At 36.3% G+C, this 21,703-nt stretch overlaps 9 protein-coding genes across 9 annotated transcripts; 6 read left to right on the top strand and 3 right to left on the bottom strand.

Moving 5' to 3' along the window:
* Positions 1-179: 179 nt before the first annotated feature.
* APS2 (AP-2 complex subunit sigma) lies at positions 180-911 on the top strand. The gene is made up of 2 exons (XM_759889.2): positions 180-414; positions 495-911. The coding sequence occupies exons 1-2, from the start codon at positions 359-361 to the stop codon at positions 865-867; spliced, it is 429 nt and encodes a 142-aa protein (XP_764982.2). The 5' UTR covers positions 180-358; the 3' UTR covers positions 868-911.
* Positions 912-1,708: 797 nt separating this feature from the next.
* Positions 1,709-2,832, bottom strand: TpMuguga_02g00415 (putative integral membrane protein). Its single transcript, XM_759888.2, has one exon. It carries the CDS (start codon positions 2,517-2,519, stop codon positions 1,884-1,886), a length of 636 nt encoding a protein of 211 aa, XP_764981.1. The 5' UTR covers positions 2,520-2,832; the 3' UTR covers positions 1,709-1,883.
* TpMuguga_02g00414 (DnaJ domain protein) lies at positions 2,833-6,412 on the bottom strand. The gene is made up of 2 exons (XM_061305390.1): positions 3,996-6,412; positions 2,833-3,178 (listed from the first exon to the last, which is right to left on the bottom strand). The coding sequence occupies exons 1-2, from the start codon at positions 6,260-6,262 to the stop codon at positions 2,869-2,871; spliced, it is 2,577 nt and encodes an 858-aa protein (XP_061161357.1). The 5' UTR covers positions 6,263-6,412; the 3' UTR covers positions 2,833-2,868.
* CTNNBL1 (beta-catenin-like protein 1) lies at positions 6,406-10,360 on the top strand. The gene is made up of 11 exons (XM_061305389.1): positions 6,406-6,726; positions 6,856-6,995; positions 7,713-7,807; positions 7,838-7,892; positions 8,005-8,321; positions 8,420-8,469; positions 8,710-8,862; positions 8,997-9,082; positions 9,152-9,208; positions 9,238-9,555; positions 10,119-10,360. The coding sequence occupies exons 1-11, from the start codon at positions 6,572-6,574 to the stop codon at positions 10,223-10,225; spliced, it is 1,533 nt and encodes a 510-aa protein (XP_061161356.1). The 5' UTR covers positions 6,406-6,571; the 3' UTR covers positions 10,226-10,360.
* Positions 10,361-10,672: 312 nt separating this feature from the next.
* TpMuguga_02g00412 (Eukaryotic-type carbonic anhydrase family protein) lies at positions 10,673-12,840 on the top strand (the record flags this gene model as incomplete). The annotated part of the gene is made up of 3 exons (XM_759885.2): positions 10,673-10,916; positions 11,095-11,859; positions 11,924-12,840. The coding sequence occupies 3 exons, from the start codon at positions 10,673-10,675 to the stop codon at positions 12,835-12,837; spliced, it is 1,923 nt and encodes a 640-aa protein (XP_764978.1). The 3' UTR covers positions 12,838-12,840.
* A 451-nt stretch (positions 12,841-13,291) lies between these two features.
* Positions 13,292-17,114, bottom strand: TpMuguga_02g02560 (uncharacterized protein). Its single transcript, XM_759884.2, has 5 exons — positions 14,839-17,114; positions 14,102-14,375; positions 13,927-14,024; positions 13,588-13,821; positions 13,292-13,458 (listed from the first exon to the last, which is right to left on the bottom strand). Exons 1-5 carry the CDS (start codon positions 16,567-16,569, stop codon positions 13,312-13,314), a joined length of 2,484 nt encoding a protein of 827 aa, XP_764977.2. The 5' UTR covers positions 16,570-17,114; the 3' UTR covers positions 13,292-13,311.
* Positions 17,115-17,185: 71 nt separating this feature from the next.
* Positions 17,186-19,630, top strand: CDC40 (WD domain G-beta repeat protein; the record flags this gene model as incomplete). Its single annotated transcript, XM_759882.2, has 1 exon — positions 17,186-19,630. The coding sequence occupies exon 1, from the start codon at positions 17,630-17,632 to the stop codon at positions 19,628-19,630; it is 2,001 nt and encodes a 666-aa protein (XP_764975.1). The 5' UTR covers positions 17,186-17,629.
* A 110-nt stretch (positions 19,631-19,740) lies between these two features.
* TpMuguga_02g00408 (uncharacterized protein) lies at positions 19,741-20,775 on the top strand (the record flags this gene model as incomplete). The annotated part of the gene is made up of 3 exons (XM_759881.2): positions 19,741-20,263; positions 20,376-20,483; positions 20,534-20,775. 3 exons carry the CDS (start codon positions 19,741-19,743, stop codon positions 20,755-20,757), a joined length of 855 nt encoding a protein of 284 aa, XP_764974.1. The 3' UTR covers positions 20,758-20,775.
* A 143-nt stretch (positions 20,776-20,918) lies between these two features.
* TpMuguga_02g00407 (uncharacterized protein) lies at positions 20,919-21,662 on the top strand (the record flags this gene model as incomplete). The annotated part of the gene is made up of 1 exon (XM_759880.1): positions 20,919-21,662. The coding sequence occupies one exon, from the start codon at positions 20,919-20,921 to the stop codon at positions 21,660-21,662; it is 744 nt and encodes a 247-aa protein (XP_764973.1).
* Between the last annotated feature and the right edge of the window lie 41 nt (positions 21,663-21,703).

Below are 21,703 nucleotides of genomic sequence, written 5' to 3'. Positions count from 1 at the left end.
AATTTTATGAAATTTTATACAAATTTTGAGTAATCAGTTGAATGTGTAAAAGTGAAAATATTATACAATACGTGAAAATTGTGACGATAAAATAAATATAAAAAATTAATTGAAGAATAAAAAATATTAGTATAATACTTAGTTTGTTCCCCAGATGTGATATTCCACTGAAAATATCATTTTTAGGTACCTTATACTTATTGTACCCTTAAATCCTTTATATAGTAATTTACTATATATATTTTTATTTTATATTCTTGGTATAATGGGCTGGATTTTGACTTAAAATTTTAATTGAACATTTATTTGAACATTTTAACTTATTTATTTTAATCTCTTTATTTTAAAATTTGTGAGAATGATTTATGGGATTTTTTTCCAAAACTCTCAAAACGATACTCGTTTTTCCAAATGGTACTCCCCCTCCCATTAATCCCATTTAACTAATAAGTTCAACTAATATATTATATATGATAGATATAATTAATCTATAGGTATTCATCGTTTAATATTAAGAGGAAGAAATCGTTGGAGGATAAGATCCACACGGAGTTGTTGAATCGTGACCGTAGGTGGTCGAATGTGTTTGATTTAGAGGGTATGAAGGTGGTTTACAGGCAATACTCCGGACTCATCATCTGTGTCCTGATTGACCAGTCTGATAACACCTTGGCTATATATGAACTAATTCACCTGATTGTCGAAGTGCTTGACGTGTATTACGGTGACGTGTGCGAACTTGACATTGTGTACAACTTCAACAGAGTTCACAATATCCTCGACGATATCGTACTCGGCGGAGAAATCATAGAAACCTCCAAAGATATCATCGTAGAGAAACTCAGAGCTTCCGATAAAGTTAATTAACACACTTTAATACACACAATTTAATGTATTATATAATATATGGTGTTGTATACAATATTTAGTGTTGTATTATTAGCTGTGTACATAAACCCAGACACGTAATTACTATACTTAATAAAGCATAATTATACGTTAATTACACCTTAGTTAGCTGTTAAATTACGTAATTAACTCCTTAAAACACTTATTTAATACTATTAAGAGCTACCTTACTAAGAACTGTTGACTATTGTCTAGATTGATGTGTCCCAAATTACTAAATTTACTAACAATTAGGAAATAACTCCATCACAGATTTCATATACATAGTTAATAATGACGTTTGTACTGAGCTTAGACATAATGGGACAGTAGTTTGGTACTAACACATGGATAACCTCAATCCATATCACTCAATTATCTCTTTAAAACGAGAATTAGCGTTTTACACAAATAACTCTTTTCACTACCAACTTCAACACCGCCAATTCTCTTACCACTAATTCTTAATCTACTATATTATACCATATATACTATACTATATATATATGTATATGTATAGTAGTAGGAGTATATTATATAGTATTACTATACACTAAGATAACACTAATTCCAGTGTAAATACTCCTTAATACTGTTGTAATAAGCTTAAATAATGTATAATAAGGTCATTTTCGCTATGTTATATACACTCAATTTACTAGCCCAAAACACTAAACCCAGACACCTACCAAATACTACCATATATATACTATACTATATATACTATACTAAGTATATAATGTATATGTATACTATTAAGAGTATACTAGAGTACATTCTATTACATTACTTAACACTCCTTAACACTATTAATACTGTTCAATACAGTTATTAAACACTGTAAATAGTATGTTAGAACCCTGTAAACAGTGTTATACCACGATTAAGACACTCAATTTACTACCCCAAAACACTAAACCCAGACATCTATACCACTATTCACACTATACTATACCATAATATATATATAATATATATTATGCAATAGAATGTTATTATGGAATGGGTTCGAGTGTGAATTCGTGTGCGTTATCTAGATCCTTGGTGTGTGTGTGATCTTTATCTCTTAGATATTCTTCCAGTGCTTCTTCTTCGAAGACTGAGGCTGGTTTCTTTTCAAAGCCGGTGCCGCCTACGAATCGTATCTTCTGGAGCACTAGCGAGTACCAGACAGAGACTATAATCAGCACAAGTCTTCCGAGACAAAATAACATGGCGTTAAAGTAAATGCCGAGTCTTTGTATGTAATATCTGTTCAGAGCGCTTTGATTAGTGCGAGAGAGTCTGAGTGAGTGAAACGCCACTAGACCGGAAAATTTGCCCACAATGTGGCAAATATGCCAAAATTTAAAAAAGTTAATTACAAACGCAATGTAGAATAATAGATCGGATTTGATTAGCGTAGTGAGCGGAGTAACGGTGAGAACGGAGTTGACGATCATATCCACCAGAAAAGCGTTACAGTCAAACTGCTTAATAGCATTGGCAAAGAGGAACCAGAAGTAACATAAAATACAAACATCCAAAAAGTTAAATAATAAAACACTGTAAAACACATTCAAATGACCGCCAAACGATGAATACACATTCGATCTATGCGATGATAATAACTTATCCTTTATCGATACCATCTCACACTATCCTTCAAATTTTATGACAATCTTCAAATTTTAGGCCAAAATGTTATTTTTATGCCAATACGCTATTTTTAGGACAATATGTTATTTTTAGGCTAATATGCTATTTTTATGCCAGAATCTTCAATTTTAAGGATAAAATACTATTTTTAGGCAGAATCTCCAATTTTTAAGACGTAAAATACTACTTTTAGAAAGAATCTCCAATTTTTAGGGTAAAATACTATTTTTAAGGGTAAAATACTATTTTAAGGGTAAGATACTATTGTAGGAAGTAAAAAATAATTTTGTTAATTTAAATATAAAATATTATTTTTAAAAAATTTAGGGAGAGGGAGGGGTTTTAGGTGTGTCCCCATCTGAGGGCGTTAAAATCAAATATCGACTCTTCACTCAATACACCCACAGACTCCACAAACCTCATTCCACACTTCTCATCCTCTCTCTCCACACTATTTTCCATATTTCCCCCCTCCAACACATTTTCCACACTATTTTCTATACTATTATCTGTATTCTCAACACCATCAAGGGTATTCTCTATGTTGTTTGTGAGGGGGTTTGGGATTGGTATTTGATAGTTTGTTTCTCTTTTTAGCTGATGCATTAACCTGATTGCAGGATCCATTAACTTCTCTCGAGCCTCATACAATCTAATCATCATCATTACCATCCATACTAACCATACTATCTATACTATATATACTTTCTATACTATCTATACTACTAACTATATTAACCATACTATCTATACTATATATACTAACTATAGTATTAACTATACTATATATACTAACTATAGTATTAACTATACTAAGTATCATAACTATATTAACTATCCTAACTATACTATCTATACTAAGTATCCTAACTATAGTACTAACTATACTAATTATACTATGTATACTAACTATACTAACTATAATACTATATACTATATATACTACTATCTATACTATATTAACTATACCATATTAACTATAGTACTAACTATACTAACTATAGTAACAATAGTACTATCTATCCTAACTATAGTAACAATAGTACTATCTATCCTAACTATAGTAACAATAGTACTATATATACCAACTATAGTATTAACTAAGTAATTAGTAGCTGGTAAAAAATAAGCCTAAGCCCTTGAAAATACCGCGAAAATAACTACCTAATACTACCACTAGTTAACTCCTTAAACACTCTAAACTAAATAACTATTGTAAATACTCTAAACACTGTAAACTAAATAACTATTGTAAATACTCTAAACACTGTAAACTAAATAACTATTGTAAACACTCTAAACACTCTAAATACTGTAAATACTGTAGATAATGTAAATATTGTAAATACTGTAGATAATGTAAATATTGTAAATACTGTAAATACTGTAAACTAAATAACTATTGTAAACACTGTGGATAATGTAAATAATGTAAACAATGTGAATAGTGTGGAAAGTGTGTAAAATACCGGTTGAAATGATTGGTGACGCGTTTGGTGATGTTTGTATTGTTGGTATGTTTATCTGGATGCCACAGCTTACATAGTGTGTTGAATGCCTTTTTAATATCCGAATCCGATGCCCCCGTGTGTATATTTAACAACTGAAAGTACGTGGCCTCTTTCTGGTTAATTATCGTGTCGTAACGTTTATGGTCGAGGAACCCGCAGGTGTCTCTCATTGCCAGGCACACTGCCAGCGCGTTGTCCCAGTCCAGCAAATGTTCATACGATTCCATCAGAGTGTAGTATGCGTTTGTGTAGTCTGGAATGTACAATAAGCACATCTCACACGATTCTACACACAACAACCACTCATTCATATGCAACAACGACCTGCCCCTGTTATAATACAACTTACCCAAATTTCTATTATCCCCGTTAGACACATTTTTTACATCCTTTACCGGGTCTACTGTGTGTACAACGTGTTCCACAGAGTTCTCATTGTCCACACTTTCTACAGTGTCCACAGAATTTATGAGAGTATAAATGGCTTTGTTGTAGAGTTTGAGAGCTTCTGGGTATTTTTTATGTTTGTAGAGTTGTGAGCCTTGGTTTGCCAGGTCCATGACAATCATCGTGTTAAACTCCCGTCTGACCTGTGAATCAGCAAGTTCTACAGGGGATTTCAGCTCTTTATTCTTCACAGTTAGATATTTTACATAGTGTAAATAGGGTTTTAAAAGGTGTACCACAGGGTAGGGATGTCCGGCGAGGTAGTGGAACAGGTTATTACCCGTCACAGGATCCTCAGGGAAACTCCCAAAGTTGTAATTCAACATACTCAAATATCCATACAATCTTTCTACACTATTGTCCACACTATTATCAACTGAGTTACCCTGTAAAGTATTCTCCACAGTAGTATGTACAGAGTTACTGTGTAAAACACTGTCAAAAAGGTGTAAAAGAGGATGTTTGAGTATGGATTTGAGTTTGGGGAAGAGTTGTAGATCGAGGAAGTTGTTTATGACGGCTTGAAAGATGATTTCTACGACTCTGAAGTTGTCACATCTTATGGCCTCAAACAGGTAATTGTACACCGTCACTATCTCACTACACCTCAACACACTCAACAACATCATCCTATTCATCATCTTTCCCCTCTTCACACTATCCACATTATCCATAGTATTAACAGTATTCTCCATAGAGTTAATAATGGGACTGGACTCGAGGAGTTTGATGGCTTGACGTTCGGCACTGGTCAACGGTAAGCCCACCACAAACGCATCTACAGTAGTGTCACAATCTGCGGAGTGCAAGTGTGTGAGGCATTGGTGTAGTAGTTTGGAATCGTGGAGAATTGACTGTTGTATGAAAGATGTGAATTCGGGTGTGTTTAGGACGTGTTTCATCTCACTTATGCCCTTGTACACACTTGGTAGTATCTCTGACACGTCAAACACATACATATAACGCATCAACTTGTACATAAATCTTTCTTCCGTTACGGTGTCAGGTGCGTTAATAGCGTCAGGAGTGTCAAGAGTATTAGTATTAGGAGTGTTAGAAGTGTCAGGAGTTTCCACATTCTCCACATTTTTCACAGTGTCACTAGTGTTAAGAGTGTCACTAGTGTTAAGAGTGAGTAAAGATTGTAGTTGATGATATTTGTGTTGTGTGATTTCGAGTAGTTGTGTGGTATCTTCAAGGTTCTTTTGGGAGTTTAGCAGTTCCTCGTTTAGGCTATTGATTACAGAGTTTAGTTTACCCACCAGTTTGGTTAGTTTACGGATTTCCCTACCCTTTACACCGTTTTCATCCTCCAGACTTTGCATCAACAACCTCAACCTCTCCAATAACTCCACTCCACACACTCCATACACATCATTATTGTACACATTGTACGCAGTGTTAGTATTGTAAATAGTGTTTCGGAGATGTGATTGTTGGTGTGGTTCGGGTTGTAGGCTGTCTGAATCACTTGAGTTATCCGCAGAGTTCTGTATACACGTCTTCAACTTACTATAGTTCATACTATCCACACTATCCCTATTACTCATAGTATTATTACTTGAATTATTGTGGATCCTGTGGTATGAGGAGGAGTTTTCGAAGAAGTGTGAGTCGGCGACGGTTGATCTGAGTTTCATTTTGGATAGATTCAGGCATCTTTCCAAATATTCCTGGTCCAAATCCTCCAAATCCTCCTTTAAATTAATACTATGAGCGGTGATTAAGCTGTTACGGCGGAGATAGTCGTAGGCTACGTTCTCCCTTAGGTTCCTCATACTTCCCAAAGTAGAAGAAATACTTTACAATAGTAAATTTATCCTTTAAATATAAGCTTCATTAGGGAAATTGTAAATAACATTCAAATTAGGAACTACATGAAAAAATGTTTACAATATTTTACAGACAATTTTTAAAAGATTTTTAAAAGATTTTTAAATTATTTTTTATTATTTTATTTTTATTATTTTACACTACAAGTAATTTTGGAATCTCAGCCCAGTCTCATCAATCTCTAAAATTATTAATTATTTAAATAATTTAAATAATTTAAATAAAATTAATATTTTTTTAACATTTTGGGGTGAATGGAGTCTACGAATGGCGTGGCTGGTTTGAGTAATAATTGTCCCCCGAGGGAGCCCTTGAGCGCCTCTAACATCAAGAGAAATGTCAACCTTCTCCTCAAAAGATATGAAACCAACCAAAACGACCGAATCTCACACCCAGACAATCCTCAAAAGTATTACTCATCCCGTCCTAACTCACTCAATTAACTTAATTACTCATTAATTATTCATTAATTAACTCAATTATCCAGTTGATAACTTAATTACTCAGTTGATAGCATAATAATTTGATGATGTTGTAGGTGGGTGATGTCTGAGGTGGATTTGGATGAGCAGATAAGGTTTTTTGGTGACTTGTCGACGATGCCCTCGCTTTACCGCGAGTTTCTCCTACTGGACGGATTCAGAATACTCTCCAACATGCTCACACATGATAACATCGGTAAACCAACACTCCACATATTTAACATACTTAGTATAGTATTACCCATAGTAGTTATCCAGGCCCAGTCAAGCACACTATAGCACTTTGTAGACAGATAATTACGAGTTAATTATTATTTTCTGATTCTTAACAATGTTAAATCTGTTGATTTGAGTTAAAATTAGTTTAAAAAATTTTTTCGAAATTTGTCCATTTTGGCCTGGACCCAAAAGTGACATTTGGTTCCGGGAAAATGAAAATTTTTCGACTATTTAGAAAATTAAATTAACCAATTTTAACACATTCCTATCGATGCTTTAGTCATCAAAATGCTTTTATTTAGTTCTAAAAGTTGTTAATCAGTATAGAAAATTTGGTCTAATTATGCATCATCAGCCTCACTTTACCCAGTATTATCCAATATTATCCATCTATTAGAGCTAAAATATCCACTAGTTACCCTTAAATAACTCTAAACTTACCTAAAAATAGATAAATTTGGTTAAATTTAGTCAAATTTTGAGCTAAAAAATTCCTATAACACTCCCCTCAAATTAACAAAATTAGCATAAAATTCCCTAATTATATCCTTAAAACCCTTAAAACTATTTAAAATTAAACTAAAATTCTATGTATTTACTGTAATTTTAGTTATTGCTTGACGGCCCAGATACTACCAGTTACCACACCTCCAAATCACTTTACTATAATAATATGAATAATAATAATGATTAGACATTGGGATGAGTTGTATTAATGTGTTGTCTGAGATATTGGACCCTGAGATCATCTTCTCTCTTGAGAACCCACACGACTTTACCACTAACCTGGTACCTCACACAACAAATATTCCCATTCAGGAACTTCTTTCACTACACTCTCTCGTCGTTAACACACTTTTACTCATTCAAGAAGGTGATCACACCTTTACAATATTTACACTATTTACACTATTTACACTATAAGAAATATTTACACTATAAGAAATGTTAACAAAATTCTATAATATTTACAATATTAATAATAGTGGACGAGGTGGACTATAATGGTGTGAAGAGTAGTTTTGAGTTATTGGAGAACTTGATGGAGTTATCTCCTACAGCGGTGAATGACCTGGCTAAGGATAAGAAATTCCTGTCATATCTGTTAACTCGCATGAAGAACAGGAAGACTATGGCCTATGATACTAACAGAGTTTACGCCAGTGAGATTCTCTGCATACTTTTACAAGGCTCTGAAGACTGCGTTGCCATCTTTGGCGCCAAGGAACCGTTGGACGGGATTGACCAACTTCTCAGAATCGTGTCAGTCTACAGAAAAAGAGATCCCGAATGCCTCGAAGAAGTATCCTACACAGTTTTTCAGTTATTTATTATTTAGTTATTAGTTATAGTATTGGGAGTTAGTTGGGGTAGTTAGTTGGGGTGTTAATGGGTTTGTAGGAGGAGTTGGTAGAAAATGCATTTCAAGCACTTTGCAGACTCATGTTCAAGTATTCTTCCACATTTACACATTCTTACACATTCTTACACATTCTTACACACTATTATATAGTTTACACATTTCTACACACTTTACACATTTACACACTACCGTGTCTTATTTTGACACTAACGTGTCTTTTTTACACATTTTTACACATTTTTACACAATTTTTACAGTATATTACACATTTCTACACACTATTAAATAGTTTACACATTAAATATTTTTTTGGGTGAATAATGTGTAGTCCTGAGAACCAGTTGCGGTTTGGTAAGATCCAGGGGATTCAGTTGATGATAAGATTAATCCGTGAGGGCAGAAGAACTTATAAATCTGCACTAAAATTACTCGATTTCGCCCTCCTAGACTCACCTCAAAACTGCCAGTTATTCGTTCAACTGTATCACACACAGTTTACTGTAACAACTAGTTATGTAATATTACACTACTGTTACTAATAGTTTACACACATTACTGTTACTGATGGTTTACAAATTACATAATTACTGGGTATGGTGTGTAATATTGTTGTAGATGTGGCTTGGGTTACGTATTTGGCGTTTTTATGAGAAAAGGATTTACAACCACCGAAAACTCCGAACAAGAAAAACAAGAAGATGGTACTCATTACTCACTATTACTCATTACTACTTACAACTTATTGCTCAGTTGACAATGAGCTAATGTAGAGAATGTGATTGGTATAATAAATTCGTTGGTGATGCATTGTACTGGTCAGGAGTCTGGTAACTTTTACCCTAACATCATGATTTAGAGCGAGTTTTGACCAAGTTTAGGGAAAACCGGCATGAGAAACTGGAGCGTTTGGTCGAGTTACATGACAAGTACACGCAAAAATCCAAGCAGTCGTTGGAAAAGCTTGACCGCATGAACCACACCGAGCTCAACGGGAACGGAGTTACCGGAGATGATAATTACCTTGAGAAATATGACGCGGGACTGTCAATATGCCAACTCATTGCATGTCTGATTATTCGCGTTTATAACATGAAATACGAAGTCGGACTCTGCCTACTACTACTCATCAAAAACAAAGGCGTAGATATCCAAGACATATACAATCATCTCCTAGGTATACACACACAACTCTATTACAGTATTTACTCTATTTTTACTCTATTTTGGGGTTATTTTAGCTTTATTTTAGTAGTATTTTAGCTTTATTTTAGTAGTATTTTAGCTTTATTTTAGTAGTATTTTGGCTTATTTTGGCTTATTTTGGCTTATTTTGGCTTATTTTGGCTTATTTTGGCTTATTTTGGCTTATTTTGGCTTATTTTGGCTTATTTTGGCTTATTTTGGCTTATTTTGGCTTAACTTTGCGTTATTTTATCCTTATTTATCTGTATTTTAGCTTATTTTGTGGTTATTTTTGGACTAATTTAGGTTTATTTAGGCTTATTTTACCTTTATTTTGGCCTATTTTAGGCTTAAATTTACGTTATTTTAGACTTAATTTGCCTCTATTTTAGCTTAAATTTACGTTATTTTAGACTTAATTTAGTACCTTTTAAGGCCTAAAATAGTCATTTTTACCCCTAAATTACCCCTAATTTACCTTAAATTTAAGTTATTTACCTATAAATTACCTATAAATTAGCTTAAATGTACGTTAAGTTTATGTGTTGTGTTTAGATTATTTGGAGCATTTGAGTGAGGAAGGCCAGGAGTTGAAGAAGGAGGTTGAGGACTTGACGGTAAAGTTCCTAAGAGGCGCCAAAGAGTTTGAAAAGCTCAAGTAACTCATAAATTCCACGTGAATTTTGTGGAATCCGCCGTTTACACACTTGCCACGGATGAATTTACACTTGTATAATAATTAGACATAATAACTACTCTTTATACTTGATAAATATGGTATAAATGGCTGAAAATGCTTAAGGATGGTAATGCACCTTTTGGCATGAGGAGTGATTGTCTACAGTAGACAGTTTAGGTGCTTGGAACAAAAGTTTATCTAATTCCCAAAATGTCCTAACATTAAAAAATAATAAAAAATTCAAAAAATTGAAAAATGTGTAAATTTTAGAGAAATTAGGGAAAATTTCTGTACCTGAAATTTGAGGATTTACTAAACTAAAAATTAAAAAAACTCAAAAAATCGCTCAAAAAATCGCCTAAAACTTACTTAAAAACTTACTTAAAAATGAAACTGTAAAAATAAAATCAAACGTGAATTAGCTCCGGACATGCGTTGGAATAAATGTGTAAAATCAACCCTGATTTTGGTATTTCTAACAACCAAATCACTCCTAAACAACTGTAAATGTCATAACAACAACAGTAATAGTAGTAGTAACAATGATACATTGGGAGGAGCTGTGAGTTCAGTGCCTGTGGGTTTTACGCATGTGCAAGATTCTAATTCTGGATCCCCGCAATCACAGGAAAACATTAAACAACATAAGAATTACACGCCTCTCACCTTCTCAGGTACTATTAACCAGTTTTACACACTTTTACACACTTTTACATACTTTTAAAGTTAAGTATTTCCGTAGTTATACCCTGAAATCCCCTTGCCAAAAGCGAAATTTACCTCTCCAAATACTCCATTTACCCCTCTACAGTATAATTCTACAGTATACAACAATATTAATTGTGTTTGTAGGATCGAAAGTGCCTGTGTGGGACTATGGTAGGCATGGATCGGATTGGACGCATGGTATGTGTAGTGCTGGATTAAAGCAATCACCTGTGGATTTGCATGTGGAGGGTTTAAGTGAGAACTTTCCAAATAATTTAAAATCGGTTTACGACTCTGTGTTACGCGGTGAGGCCCCGGACTTATCCAACCCTTGGAAACGGGGCGACGTGGTTTATTCTTATAATCATTACTTGTCTACAGTTCAGCTGCTGAGGTCACCAAATGTGTTTAGAGTTACAGTGCCGCAAAATGAAGGCTCGACTTTTGGCGCACTGTTTACCACTGATAAACCCAGTCTCTACTTGGCCACTCATATCGACTTTCACTCACCCAGTGAACATACCTTCGACGGGTCTGCCAATCGCAGACAAATTGAAATGCAAATCTGGCACTATCTCAGTGATTCACCCTCCAGTGATCTCGGAATCGGGTCCATAGACTCCCCCGACACCACCGATGTCAATATGCTCATCACTAAAGCCATCAAAAAACCAAACTCAGGTTCTACCACTAGTAGTAGTAGTAATACCCTTAGCAGCAGTAATGGTAGTAGTAGCAGCAATAGTACTAGCAGCAGCAGTAGTAGTACCACGGGTACTCTTGGTGCTACAAGTCATAATACTACAGCTAAGAGTACGGGTGTTGTTACTACGAATAGTAGTGTAAGTAGTGGAAATAATGTGAAATCAGTTGATTTATCACATTTGAATCTTCAAACTAATACTCCAGGTTAGTCCCTACCCAATCCTAACACTCTTAATTACTCTAGTAACCTCAATATAAATTTTTATAGGCAAATCTAGTCATAAATCCGGTGTTACTACGGTGCGCTCAACTAATTTGGATGAGGATGAGCATCCTGAATTCTATTATGAATCTGACGACCACCCGAGTATGGTCCAGTTATCGGATGATTTACACCCGCTGAACTCTGGGCGATCCTCGAGTTACAAGAAATTACTTGAAAACGACCGTTACGACTTGTTTAACAAATATTTGCTGACGCACTTGAATAACTCTGCGAATAACCTGAACAGTGAGCAGGTGCACATACGGGAAAAGCGAATGGCTAGGGAAAAGGGTACGCATTGGGGCAGGTGGGCTGTGATATCACTGACTTTTATGAGTGAGGAGATTGAGAAAACTAACATTGAGAGTCTGAAGACGTTCCCTTCAGAACGGTTCATGAGTGAAGTTTTCAAGGCTGGTTCCTCAGTCCCCGTGACTGAGAATGACAATTATCCTTCAGTTGGAGATTTAAACACTAACCACGTGGAAACGCCTTTACCCGTTGTGGATCTCGACACTCCTCTGAACTTGTCCTCGTTGTTCATGATGCTAGAGGTGAAGAACGTGAATTACTTCGCGTACGACGGGTCCTTCACGCAGCCTGGCTGTGAGGAAACTGTCAGGTGGTATGTGGCCAAGGAATCGTTGCCAATCTCCACTGAACTCATGCTTCAAATCCATCGCATGCTTAACCCGAACCCTCACGAACAAAACCCTAACAACTACGTCGACAACTACAGAGAACTACAAAACGTTAATAATAAATGCAGAAACCTAGGCAAAGTACGGTTTGTACACGGGTACCCTATGGAATACTTTGTCATCTCACCATTCTCACATGAACACACCGTTTCATCCTTTAACACTAATCACATTCAACTACTTCTAATCATAACAATACTACTAATCTTTTACTAATCTACACATAGCATATTACCATAGTATATTATCATAGTATATTATCATAGTATATTATCATAGTATATTATCATAGTATATTAATATAGTGTATATACAATGGTATATTGTATATGTATAGTAGTAAGTGTATAGTAGTATTATAAGGTATTAAAGAGTATTTCCATAGCATAGTAAAGTATGAATTAACAACTGTATTAGCACTCTAATAGTAATAAACAAGTGTTAAAGTGTTTAATAAGACTTTTATTAACCCTCTGGAGAACATCAAGTTACCAAGCCTGGTCCCGGGAACAGGTCTAGAAAGCTCTACATTTCAACATTACTTCATTATCACTCAGTAAACTTTATTACATTTATAACCATAATGACTGTGTATTACTGTGTATTACAGTTAATTACTGTGCTAAGGGGTTAAATGTGTGTCTGGGTTTACATAAAATGGAGATAAATATTATAAAGTGTGTGATGAAATTATTTGGTGGGATTAATGGAGATGAAGGTTAGTAGTGTGTGTAGTGCTTCTATTGTTAATTTGCGATCTGTGTTTGGGTTCTGATACGCCGCCTCCAACAAATCCAACAAGTTACTCGCATCTCCCACATTCACCAACTCCAACGGCTACCCATTATCAACCCAATTCTTACCAATAACTAACTATACTAACTAACTATACTATAATAATAACTATACTAACTAACTATACTATAATATTAATACTAATAATGATAGGTGTGAATAGTGGGATACTTGAGATCCTGTGGCGATGAGAAGTTTGAGAGCTTTGATGTAGGAGAAGAGTGCGTTGAAGTAGATTTGGTGTGACTCATTTCTCAATATCAGCAATGAGTTATCAAAGACTTTATGTTTCTTGCAGTATGAAACGGCTTCAAAGTATTTATTATTCTTCACCAACACGCACAATTCTATGCAACTAAACGTCCTCCTCAACTCCAACACGTGCTTATTCCCAGGCGATAAGTTCTACACATCAGGTAATATTACACATAGCTACTCTGTATAGTAGTTATACACTATGCTAAGTAGTGATGCACTATAAGTAGTGACACTATGTGAATAGTGAGAAACCTTTGTGAGTGTGTAGTAAACGAGTAGATCATCAATGCTGAACGTTTTCTTCCCGTCGTCCTTGTCATACAAGTAACAGCAACACGCCTCCAAAACCGCTACAACATTATCAACTCATGTGAAAATAAATAATTATCACAACCACTTCGTAATGACTAAATGCTATAGTTATTACCTGCGCAATTATCGGTGTCTTGAATGCAGTAGAAGCATTTGAAGGCAGCGGCGTGGAGTCCTACGTATGCGCAGTATTGTGCGAGTAGGAGTATGGCGTATTTAGCCGCGTTTCTTCTACTGGAGAGCTTGATTAACTTCTGGAGTAGCGGGCCGACCAGTAACATTCCGTCCTTTGTCACGGAACTGCCCAAATACGCCGGACTCACCGCGTCGTTAAAGTTCTCCGAAACACAATACTTCACACCCAACATGCTCTTACTCACAGGCAACAACTGTACAACACTTTTAACACATTGTTATACATGTTATCTAGGTGTTAACTAGGGGTAAATTACGAGTTAATTAGGGGTAAATTATAGCTGTTTTAGGGGTAAATTAGGGGTAAATTGCGCCTAATTAACTACTAAATTGGCCTTTAAGCGCTAAAATAGCCCCTTTTAAAGGGTAAATTACAGGCTAAATTACCCTTTTCCAGGGCTAAAATGACCCTTTTAAACGATAAAATTAACGCCTTTAAGCGCCAAATAACTACTAAATTGGCCTTTTAAGAGCTAAAATAACTACTAAATTACCCTTTTAAGCGCTAAAATAGCCCCTTTTAAAGGGTAAAATAACTACCAAATTAGCCTTTTAAAGGGCAAATTAACTACTAAATAACCTATTTAAGAGGCTAAATTAACTATTTAAGGGTAAATTAACATATTTAAGGGTAAGATAACTAAACTCTGTACGTACGGTTGATAGAAGAACTTTGAGTTCTGTTGAGACGTTCCGATTCCTGTTGAATGCGAGTAGTAAAAGATACGACAGTTCCTCTGTGTTGTGTGACTTTACTAGTTTGTTATTCTGGTCCACGAAATTCCACAGTGCGTATGAGACGAAGTTAACTTCTTCAAAGTCGAAGAGGCCGCAGTTTTCACCCAGAACTGTGAAAACCATGGCGATTGACTGTACTTGCGGTACTTTAACTGCTGACATTAGTAGCCTCAGCGACTCCATGACCCCGCCACTCAACGCCATGCAGTAAGCGTACGACACGATTCTGTCGAATAAATCCTTGTCCGTAGCGTTAATACTCTCCTGCGTCAGGGATTTACACAACTCGTAGGATCTTACCACTAAACTGCCGGAATTTAACATTAGCCGCAGCTTGTACCATATGTAGTCCTCCCTCGTCAAAACACTCACATCACACTCCACATAGTTATCCGGAAACACTATCGACAATAACATCTCCAACCATATGTTTACCGTGTTAACAGTCATAGGGTTCACCCCGGTCCCATAGTTAACCAGTGGGTTAGTGTTGTCAACTCTGGTAGCACCGGACTGCGGATACTTTGAGAGAAACTGTGGCAGTAAATCAGTATTATCGCATTTTTCAAGTAAAATATTCAATAACACACGGCACAAATCGGTAAACAGCGGCGGTACCTCATGCAAACTCATGCTAAATCCCTCAATATCCCTGGTACCAGAGATACCCGAATTCTTTTCTAAATATGTTAATAATAGGCTTATAGAACTATGTGACCCGGACCTGAAGAGTAAATAAAGAATGAAAAAGTAATAATCGGGTAATTTCCCTGTGTTAAAACCGTTGATCCCACCGTCACTGGCATAAAAAGTGTTTGCAGTTTGAAAAACAAGTTTAAGCGTCTCTGCGGGTGTTAATTCCGTGTTTAAAATCAGGTCATTGAGGAAAAGTTGCCTAGTGTTAAGAATGTAATAGTGTAAATTACTGAAGGCTTGTTTTTCAAGTTGTGCGAGTGACAGTTTTAAGTACTTGTGAAAAAAGTTTTGCGGCTTAGCTGCGGCTAATTTAACCAAACTAAACATGAAATTTAACAGGTTTACCGGGGCCAAATCCACCTTCTTTAACAATTTTACTGCATTTTCCATAAATATTTTACTACCCGAACTTATATTTGATATATCAGACACATACCTGTCCAACCAACTTATCAACAACTCACTCTCCAAATCCATTACCAACTCTTCATCACCACTCCTAACATGTGGTACAGTCCTACCATTCATATCATTCCTAGGATCCGGTAAACTCCTGGGATCCCGATAATTGTTGGGACCTGGTGCACTGGTGTTGGGAGGTAGATTGGATTGTGTGGAGTGTAGTGATGTTCTGAGTCGTTTGGTGATGATGTCAATGACGGTGAGTTTGTCTCTGTCCCAGAGCTGAAGATCCTTGTGAAAGTTAACAAACGCAGAGTTCAAAAACTCAGACTCAAATATCCTCCCATAGTCCAGCGATTTCCCGTCCAGTTTATCCCAATGTTCATCTGAAAGTTTATCCCAAATTTTCCCATCCAAATGATTATGTAAATGTTTGTCTACGAGTTTATGGTGTAAGTCTCTGGGAAATTCGCGGGAGAGTTTGAATAAATTAATCACAGAGTTGTTACTCAAATGAACCGTAGAAGACACCCTCAAGTCATTCCAGTCCATCGCCAAATCTTACACAATTTCGACAGTATTTACACAGTTTCCACCTCTTTTACAGTTTCCACCTCTTTTACAGTTTCCAATTCTTTCACAGTTTCCAATTCTTTCACAGTTTCCACACCTTTCACAGTTTTCACCCTTTACACAGTTTTCACCCTTTACACAGTTTTCACCCTTTACACAGTTTTCACAGTATTACAGTTTCTATAGTATTACTTATTTCCACAGTATTTGCCAATTTCTATAGTATTTACACAGTTTCTATAGTATTTACTAATTTCCACAGTATTTACCAGTTTCTATAGTATTACAGTTTCTATAGTATTTCTGTTTTTTACGCTGTTAACACCTTATGTACGGTGTTAACTACTTTTTAAGCGCTAAGAAGTTACAAAATTAACATAATCACAAAATCAACATCAAAAATTAATAATTCAACAAAAATATAATAATTTGATAAAAATATAATTATTCGATAAAAATATAACAATTCAATAATTTAATGATAATTCGATAATTTAATGAAAAAATCAATAGAATAATGAAAAAATTGTGTTTGTTGAATTTTTGGAATTTTAGCCCGATCTGAGGTTTTTGATCTTGAAATTCCCTAAAAATAAATTAATTAATTTTCCAAAAATGTTCTTTAAATTACTTGTAAATGTTTGTAAAATTTGTAAAATTTGTAAAATTTGTAGATGGCTTTGAATGGTTCTGATGGTCCGGATTCTGGTTACTTTTTAGATTTGTCAAATCCCTTTGACTTTTTCGACACCCTCGGCTCGGACTGTTTTATCAATTTCGCAGGTTATTATCTTGATCTTTTTATACTTCATATTAAGATTTCGCTGAGTCTCCGGATCCTAGGCTCAACGCCCGGAAATCCAATTTCAGCGCTTTTTTACCTCTATTTTCCCCTCTTTGATCCGCTAATCCATAGCCTAATAGGTTTATATTTAGTTCTTAACATTGTAGCTCTCCTTTTAATTCTTCTTCTTCTCCTACATTTCCCCTTTTTATCCACTGTTCCACTTGTTATCTTACGCTACATCCTGGCTCAACTATGGGAGAATCGCGTTTATCTACTGAAGAATCTTGTGTATCTACTGAAGAATCTTGTGTATCTACTGAAGAGTCTTGTGTATCTATGGGAGAATATTGTTCATCTACGGGAGAATCTCGTTTACATATGGGAGAATTGGCCTTTAATAGTGCGGAGAGTGGTTCGGAGATTCAGATACTCTCAGCTCAGGAGAATGATACTAAACTCTCCTGCAAATCCCGCCTTTATTCTGACTACCATTTGACACCACACACAACTAACTCACTTAACTCACTTACTAACACACATAGTAATAAACAGAGAGGGGAACGGGAAGGTACAATTGCTAGGGTGCGGGATGATGACTCTGGAGTGTTGTCTGTACAATTAGGAACCAGGCATAACTCCTCAGGCATTCTCACCATTCCCATCACCAACACTAACACTAACACTATTAGTAATAGTATTGGTAATAGTACTGAGAATGTTGTGAATGAGCACGTGAGGATGGAGATGATGTATGAGAATTATGCGGTGGACGACGTGCGGTTTAGGGGTCACAGTGCGGCTGAGAGTTACGCCAGGGACGGCAGTAACTTCTGTAACACCGCCAGCCTTGGCGGCGTCAACGTCACACCCTCCGGAATCGCAGAGAAAATCTACTTCAATCCCACCGCATTCCACAACACTCTCAATACCATCAACAATATGAACACTGTGAATACTCTCAATACTGTAGATAATACTGTGGAAACTCCTAGTGTTAGTGTGAGTGTTAGGAGAAGACTTCGGAGGGAAGAAGTTGGTGAGGATATATTTGGTCCCTGGATACCATACGAGGAGGCCGAGCTTCCCGTACACTCCGGTGCCCCCGCTACTGAGAATAAATTAGAAAATAAGGTTAAAGTAACTGTTGGCAGGGGGCTGGTGAAGTGTACGCCTGAGCAGGCCGAGGGCATGAACGAGGTAATCACCGCTGACGGGAAACAGTTTACACAGTTCAACTCCCTCACAGTCTCAACATACAACAAAAAAATTGATAACAAATATAAACCAATACTTACCAAATCTACTGTTACCAAGTCTACGCATATGCACAGTAGAGATGTTAAAAATTACATCCCTAAATCGGAAATTTGTGTGATGACAGGTCATACGATGTCGGTGTATAGAATTGAGTTTATTCCGGCCGGTAACCTGTTATTATCCTGTGGCATGGACGGCTTTGTCAAGCTCTGGGACCTGAGCACGCACAAATGTGTCCGAAACTACAAAGCCCACGTAAAAGGTGTTAGGGACATCAGTTTCATAGAAACTGGTACTAAATTCTATTCCCTCAGCTTTGACAATAATGCCATACTCTGGGACACGGAGTATGGGAAGATTATCGGCGTGTACAGAATTGACAAGACTCCGTATTGCCTAACTCCCTGCCCTGTGGACAGTAATATCTTCCTAGTAGGCGGTGACAATAATAAGATTTTACAGCTGGATAACAGGACTGGCGACTGCGTGCTCGAGTATTCTGAGCACATGGGCTGTGTTAACACTGTGACATTTATTGATCACCGGAGACTGGTCACTACTGCCGATGATAAGCGGATTTTAGTCTGGGACTACAACATCCCAGTGGTTGTAAAGTCAATTTCCAGCCCTGAAATTCACACAATTCCCGCGGTCGCCGCACACCCCAGTCATAAGTTTATCCTAGCCCAGAGCATGGATAATCAGATTCTGGTGTATGAAACTTCAAGTTCCAGGTTTAAACTGTTTGGTAGAAAAAGGTTTAGGGGACATCAGAACAGCGGCTACGCCATTAAACCAAGCTGCTCTGGCGATGGCAGGTTCGTCGTCTCCGGCGACTCCAGAGGTAAATTATTCATTTGGGACTGGAAAACTTGTAAACTCCTACAAACATTCAACGCACACAAAATGGCACTCATGGACTCCAAATGGCACCCAAACCTCAACTCCACAGTCGCAACCGCATCCTGGGACGGGACCATCAAACTCTTTCAATAATCTCATTATTATTTTAATTATTTTAAGAATTTTAATTTTAAATTATTTAAATTATTTTAATGTGTTTAAAAAATTTTATTGTATGTTGAATGGATGAAATTATATGAAGTATGGTTGGATTTAGGGGTAAAAATTTTGGTAGGAGGAATTGCGCGAATATCCACGACGTGTACGCAAACGCACTAAAATTGACCAAATCCAGCCAAATTCCACAGGATTCCAACAGTAAATCTAATATTTCACCCGAGCCTCCCGAATTACAAGAGAATTTACAACATTCAGAGCCTAATTTAGGTGATTTAGAGCCGAATTTACAACATTTTGAGTCTAAATTTGACGAAAATGTGTCCGATTCTGACGTCACAGATGAAGTAAAGACATTAAAAGTCCGAATGTATTTGTGGCATTTTAACCAATGTGACGTTAAACGTTGTACGGGTAAAAGGCTGTTAAGATTTGGCCTTGTAAAGGAGTTACCAATGACGCAAAGGTTCTCTGGGATAATTCTAACTCCCCTGGCAACCACTTTATTCTCCCTAAGTGACGCTGAAATTGTCAAAAACAAAGGCATCGCAGTCATCGATTGCTCCTGGAATAAAATCACACAAACACCACTCAACTCCTTTCAAACACGTATTCAACACTATACACATTTTTTAGTTAACACTATTACACATTTGTTTAGTTAACACTATACACATTTGTTTAGTTGATTTTTAGTTAAGTGTAAAAATTGTTTTCATAGGGAATGGCCGGATATTGCCGTTTTTGGTGGCTGGAAATCCAACGCATTTTGGGAAACCATTTGAGTTATCCTGCGCTGAAGCACTAGCTTCAGCTCTCTACATCGCACGTAACACTAATAATTATTGTTAATCAGATATTGGTTGAAAACTGTGTTAGGAATGGCGGATAGTGCGGAGAGAGTGTTATCGGTGTTTAATTGGGGACATGTGTTTCTAGAGTTAAATCGAGCGGCTTTCGAGTTATATTCCTCAAAAGGCTTTACGAGTGAAGACATGTTAAGGTTACAGGAGGAGTATTTACAGGAGCAAAAAACACAGTCCCAGGAACAGAAATCACTCAACTCCATAGACTACCAACATATCTCAGATAATATCACTTAATATTCTTAATAAACTGTATATGATATGTAATAGTATGTGTAATAGTATGTGTGTGCAGTGGGTTCTGGAATTGGCTAGCTGTTTTGGCAAAATTGCGTAAACCCTATGAAAACAAGCAATTAGCATAAATAAAGTTAAATTATAGGTAATTTTTTTAGAAAATGGTCAGAAAGGAGCGTTATCACAAGGCGAAACTGGAGAATAATAAGCCCGTGTTACACTGCAGGTTTGGCAAGAATAAACCCTGGGTCGACATTACTTACACAAGATTTGACGTTGAAAAGCTCAAATTCGTTGATAAAAATGAAAATGAACATGGGTTCTTGGACTGTAAATCAGAGCTCGTTGGTCTGATTTTCAAGCTTTTCCTCAGCTTCGTCTGTAGCAGAATTCTGTACGACGGAGAACTTGTTTGGACTTTTAAATACCACTTCTGGTCCGGACATCCCCTAAACCTATGCCTAAACCTGCTGGAGAACGTTTTTTACCTCAACTTCCACAATAATCACAAGACACAAATCAACGTCATTCCCAAAACAAACTCACACCTCCTCAACAATAATAACACTATTGACAGTAGTAATACAGTTAATAATGATGATAATGTTAATAAGGTTAATAATGACAATGTGAAGAATGAGGGAGATCGTAGGATATTGGTGGTGGTACTTGGTGATCGGCGTGTGGATGAGATATTCTATAACGGTGAGCAGGTTTGGGACCGTGAGCCTGGTGAGCCGTACCCCGTAAAGTACATTTCCAACGAGGAAGTAATGGAATTTGTGGTTATCTTCGATAATAGTTTCAAGGTTTGTAATAAAGTTAATGGCAACTGGGTTAGGAAATCACAAAAAATCACCAAAGAACTCAGAGCAACTATCAATTCTCTAGACCTACAAAATTAACCCACACCATTATACATACCAATATACTATATACAATATGC

The sequence above is a fragment of the Theileria parva genome, chromosome 2 (assembly GCF_000165365.1).
Source record: "Theileria parva strain Muguga chromosome 2, complete sequence, whole genome shotgun sequence".
NCBI classification, from domain to species: Eukaryota; Apicomplexa; class Aconoidasida; order Piroplasmida; family Theileriidae; genus Theileria; species Theileria parva.
Note: the sequence above shows the minus strand (reverse complement) of the source record. Positions and strands in the feature narration are given on the sequence as shown.

Bases quoted from the DNA above. Each gene is read 5' to 3' on its own strand.
- TpMuguga_02g00415 (XM_759888.2), bottom strand. From the start codon at position 2,519: ATGGTATCGATAAAGGATAAGTTATTATCATCGCATAGATCGAATGTG.
- TpMuguga_02g02560 (XM_759884.2), bottom strand. From the start codon at position 16,569: ATGGACTGGAATGACTTGAGGGTGTCTTCTACGGTTCATTTGAGTAAC. The intron at 14,025-14,101 runs GTAATAACTATA...ATAATGTTGTAG, and splicing joins AGACACCGATAATTGCGCAG to CGGTTTTGGAGGCGTGTTGC. The intron at 13,459-13,587 runs GTATCCCACTAT...GATAATGGGTAG, and splicing joins TCATCGCCACAGGATCTCAA to CCGTTGGAGTTGGTGAATGT.
- CTNNBL1 (XM_061305389.1), top strand. From the start codon at position 6,572: ATGGAGTCTACGAATGGCGTGGCTGGTTTGAGTAATAATTGTCCCCCG. The intron at 8,322-8,419 runs GTATCCTACACA...ATGGGTTTGTAG, and splicing joins ATCCCGAATGCCTCGAAGAA to GAGGAGTTGGTAGAAAATGC. The intron at 8,470-8,709 runs GTATTCTTCCAC...AATAATGTGTAG, and splicing joins CTTTGCAGACTCATGTTCAA to TCCTGAGAACCAGTTGCGGT.
- TpMuguga_02g00414 (XM_061305390.1), bottom strand. From the start codon at position 6,262: ATGAGGAACCTAAGGGAGAACGTAGCCTACGACTATCTCCGCCGTAAC. The intron at 3,179-3,995 runs GTATTTTACACA...GATGATGATTAG, and splicing joins GTCACCAATCATTTCAACCG to ATTGTATGAGGCTCGAGAGA.
- APS2 (XM_759889.2), top strand. From the start codon at position 359: ATGATTTATGGGATTTTTTTCCAAAACTCTCAAAACGATACTCGTTTT. The intron at 415-494 runs GTACTCCCCCTC...ATTAATCTATAG, and splicing joins GATACTCGTTTTTCCAAATG to GTATTCATCGTTTAATATTA.